At 32.6% G+C, this 4,875-nt stretch overlaps 1 protein-coding gene across 1 annotated transcript; it reads right to left on the bottom strand.

Moving 5' to 3' along the window:
• On the bottom strand, positions 1,527-3,373 carry LOC107631556 (probable WRKY transcription factor 71). The gene is made up of 3 exons (XM_016335038.2): positions 2,692-3,373; positions 2,406-2,561; positions 1,527-2,326 (listed from the first exon to the last, which is right to left on the bottom strand). Exons 1-3 carry the CDS (start codon positions 3,156-3,158, stop codon positions 1,873-1,875), a joined length of 1,077 nt encoding a protein of 358 aa, XP_016190524.1. The 5' UTR covers positions 3,159-3,373; the 3' UTR covers positions 1,527-1,872.

A 4,875-nucleotide genomic window follows, 5' to 3' on the forward strand; every position in this document is an offset into this window, starting at 1 on the left:
AGGGAGATATATATGTCCTAATCTCATATTATTATTTATATCATATAAATTTAATTTATGTTCTACGAATATGAAAACTAGTCCTAATCTTACTTTCAGGACAGAGATAGTTTTACATCTTCTTTACTAATTTGAGAACAAAATATATACTAGTTTGTGTGTGTGTGGTGCTTTTCAGTTTTGATCATAAAATTTTGATTTTGTTTTATATTTTTAACTTGTATTTGAATTTTTAGGTAAAACAAAAATTAGGGAGTGAGATGAACATTATTAATTTTTTTGTATTAATTCATTATGAAATTTATTTGGCCATGGTCTATCTAAAATGATCTCTTTCAAAAAATTAATTAAACAAGTAGTAGTTAATAAAGTACACAAATAATCTTTTAGCAGTATTATATGACTAATAAAATTTATTGTTTTGACCAATATTACTAAGTACTAAATTTTAGTAATATAAAAATAAATTATGAATTCAAAGATTGACTAATAATATTAATAAAAAATATTATCTTTTATTATTCGTCATAATTTTATGTTGCATTACCTTTATTCCTTTTATCAAAAGAATGTTCTTATTGTTTTTTATGATGAAATAAAATTCTTCATTATATCATTTTAAAAAAAAAATTTCTTCATTATATACCATGTACTGCATATCCGTGAATGTATATAGCTACAGCTCCACAATCCGTAAATTTTTTTCATTATATCATTTAAAATTTTATTGATTAAGTATTGTTTAAAAATAATAAATTTTATTAATTAATTAAGTATAGCATTGCTAATTAATTTACATCCTCGCGCTATTCATATAATCTCATGAAATTAACTATGAAAATTTCCCTCTTAATTATATCCCACCTTTTTCTTAGGGTTAAACTTATATCCAATCCATAGAATAATCCACTTCCGATAAAAAATTATGAACAAGAGAGACAAATGATGCTAGTGAGAGGGCTTCAATGATATATGCATGAATGTATGGATACAATTACGTGGAAGCAAACTTGCCATGATTCTGAATTTAGACAATATTTTCTTACCTTTTTCTACATGGTTTCCAGTTTAAGATATAAAGCGAGGGCGAAACATGCACACAAAATATAATTTCTACTGTATTGTCGACTCCCTAAAAAAGGACAAGATATTAACGAAGAATATTTCTTTGTCACAGAACTTAATTAGCAGCTTTGTTTTACTTTGACTATGGAAGAGAATATTAGGCAAATGTGAACATGATTCAGGCCCTGCCTCTACATACATATGTATAATTTGAGAGTAATAAGAAAGGCCAATAATATTCAGAAAGAGCTAATATAATTATAGTAGATAATTGACTTTATGTATTATGTAAGAATACCAGTTTGTTTTTGGCACTTACACTACTTGTAATTGCGCCTTAAGATCCACGGTATATATGTACTTACTACTGTGCAAATACATACATATAAAACCCATTTTTAATTTAAATAAGCAAATCAATGATTTAATTAGGTTAACATATATGGATACACACTTGAAAATAAACCTATGAAATGAGCAGCATATATATATGCAGATCGAATAATTAAGCACATAAAATATATAGCTAGCTATTAATATAACCTCTCCTAGCTAAATATGAAATATTCTCTTGGACGAACACAAGAGTTGCCGCTAATATAAACGACGCAATTGGAATGAGCTGAGTCAGAAATACATAATGATAGAAATTAAACTAATAACTATACCCTGCTATATATAATTTAACCTTAATAACCATATATATGTACAAGATGAGAGATGATAACAATTAAAGAAGTAGTCCAAAGACATATATATATATATATATAGTGCGTGATAGAAATGGGAGATACATACTACATGATCTCATGGCTCTTGCTTGAGGAACATGGAAGGGAGCATGTCTTGAAGGAGGCCATATTCAGGAGGAAGCTGCTGATTATTATACGGATGATGATGATGATTGAGAAGAAGAAGAGAGTTATTATTATTATTATTGTTGTTGTTATTAAAGTTGTTGTTAATGCTCTGATGGTGATGAAACAATGATCCAGAAGCAGCGGAATATTGGTTGTGGTGGTGGGAAAGGGGAGCAAAAAGGGCGAGGTCGTGATGTGCGGCGGATGAGAGGAGGGGAGTGGGGGCGGAGATGGAGAGCATGGAAGGTGTGAACATTGAAGCCGCATTCCCTCTCAAAGAAGTGGGGACTGGATGGTTGTGTTGACCTTCATAGGTTGTTATCACAGTCGTTGGATCCTGATAACACCTCTCCACGCGTTTCTTCACGCTGCACTTCTGTGTCGTGCATCTGTAGTAACTCCTGATCATACAATTCAATTCAATTAGGAACAAATAAACCTAATCATTCTCATAGTGCTGAATTGAATTCTATTCTATACCTTGGATAAGGGCTATTCTTAACGGCTTTCTGTCCGTATTTTCTCCATCGGTATCCATCTTCAAGATGATCAACCTCGCTCTTTGTCATGAACGCAAACCTTGGCTCCTTCTGCTTCTTCTCCCCTTTCTTCTTATTATTATTATTCTCCTTGTTCCTGTAATACAACCAACATCCACATTCCAAATTCAAATACATTCATATATATAGTGGAAGAATTAATTAAGTTGCACTTTTCATAATTAACCTAGAATGATGGATCGGAAGGTTCAAATTAAAATTATTACCCCTTCTTAGAGGTTTCTCCTGCTGCTTCTTCTTTGACCTGGCTATCTTTGTTGCTCTTTCCAGAATCTTCTTCGCCCCCGGCTTCAGATGATGACGAAGAGATCGATGAGTTCAGGGTTGCAAGGGTTTCACTACCTCCACCACCGCCACCAGTTCCTAATACATCACCTTCGAGCTTTTGATTATTATTGTTGCCTTCGATGGATGAAAAGACCTCCGATGAAGAAGGAGACAAACCAAAAGAAGTTGCAAGCGAGTTATAGTCCATCCCTCCTTGAAGGCATTCAGTGAAGCTCATGTATGAAGATGGATCAAACGCTACTTGTGATGATGATGATGATGATGGAAACTGCTTCTCACAGAACATGTTGTTGGATAATCTTCCTCCTCCTGCAATAATATTCTGATTCTGATGATGATCAAGAATAAGGTCTTGGTAGAGAAGTTGTTTAGCTTCATCAGACATGAAGAACAAGAGGAAGAAAATGAAAAAGCAGAAGAGAAGAGAAGAGAAGACAGTGTGCCTGTGTGTGTGTGTGTGAGAGAAAGAGAGAGAGAATGGTAGTGAGACTTTGTAGCTTATCTCTTGAAGTTATTTGCAATTGAATACATATATAAGATAAAGAGAAAAAAAAAGAAAATTAAAATAATGAATGGAAAGTCTTGGGGTTTGAATAGAGAGTTGCTAGGGTCACTTTAAAAAGGAGGTTGACAAAATACACCTTCCAATCACAAGACCTCAAAGTGCTTTCTTATATGGAAACATTGATTCATCACCTATATAATATATATTCTATCGGTCCATGTTACTTCCATTAAGGAGACTTATCAGACATTAGTTATGCATATAGGGACATTGTCACTATACTGCACCACCACCATATATACCCCTTCCCATATAAAATTAATAAAATATGTATTTTACAATAAACAAACAATACTACATATCCATCATCTAGGAACAAAGTTGGTTATAACCTCACAATTTAGTTAAACTACGGGATATAATAAGGAATTCTGATCAAGACAAATTCTATTAGTATTTTGCTTTATGTACTAATAATTTAATTAAGTACGTATGTACATGTTCATATTATATATATTTTATAGAATTTCCTTTCTCTTTTTTGTTTTTTTTATTTTTGGTACATAGAACTCCTCATTTAATCTCCATGTCTGGCAGAGTATGTAGTAGATATAACCTTTTGAACCTCGAAAAGTTGGTAATAATAAAAATGTGATTGTTACTATTTTTAAGGATGTTCTATCTTGACTATTGTTCAGTCCAATATGGAGTCTTCCAAAAGTAGCCATATGTATTTCAATTTTGAACAGAAAGATTCTCTTTGTTCCCCTTTCTATGTATTACCGTAGAAGATATAAAACCATTGATTATTTTGGAACGAAAAATAAGAAAATGGAAGAAGTAGAATCCGAGGTGCCCCGGGCCAGTAAAACTCGTAGTCTCTTGTCCGTATTTCCGTTCTTTTGGTTTGATTGGGAAAAGAAGAGTCAAATAAAGCAGGGTTGACTCCGTTATTTTCTTACGTGAAACTCAATATTCTAGCTAGTATTTTATTTTCAGCAGCAGTATTTCACAAGGCGAAAAATAGTAGTAGCATAAATAAATGGAAAAATATAATCGAGTAGGTGAAATGAATTTCTCTTTCTAATATTATTGTTGTGATTTGTGATGTAGAAATGAGAGTGGAAAAATGAAAAGATCAAGTTGAAAGGGAGAGAGGGAGAGCGTGTGATTGCAGGCGTTGGAAGAGGAGCGTGATTAAATGAGTAAGGTGAGTCAATGATTCAAACTTTTCAACTTATGAGTGTGGTTTGGGAATGGGAATGGAAAACCTCACACGTGTCTGTGACTGGCACCGTCATTTGACCGTTGCCTCTTGGCACGTGTCATCGACGCTCTCTCTTTTTTATTCCTCCTGCTGATGCCACACCAACGTCATCATCTACATATTAATTAACATTTTTTCTCTCATTCCAAATATTTGTGTAATTTTAAATATACAAAAAGTATCACGGTATCTTTATAAAATTGAATACGGTTTCATCACTTTAGTTTCAATGATGTTTATATTTTTATCTTAGGTGATAATAAATTTGAAATAAGTATAAGAAAAAGGTGTTGCGTTGAGTGAGTCTTTGAATGGGAGCATTATTGCATG

Source organism: Arachis ipaensis, chromosome B03 (genome assembly GCF_000816755.2).
Source record: "Arachis ipaensis cultivar K30076 chromosome B03, Araip1.1, whole genome shotgun sequence".
NCBI lineage: Eukaryota > Viridiplantae > Streptophyta > Magnoliopsida > Fabales > Fabaceae > Arachis > Arachis ipaensis.

Bases quoted from the DNA above. Each gene is read 5' to 3' on its own strand.
- LOC107631556 (XM_016335038.2), bottom strand. From the start codon at position 3,158: ATGTCTGATGAAGCTAAACAACTTCTCTACCAAGACCTTATTCTTGAT. The intron at 2,562-2,691 runs GTAATAATTTTA...GTTGTATTACAG, and splicing joins GGAGAAACCTCTAAGAAGGG to GAACAAGGAGAATAATAATA. The intron at 2,327-2,405 runs GTATAGAATAGA...TTGTATGATCAG, and splicing joins AAGAATAGCCCTTATCCAAG to GAGTTACTACAGATGCACGA.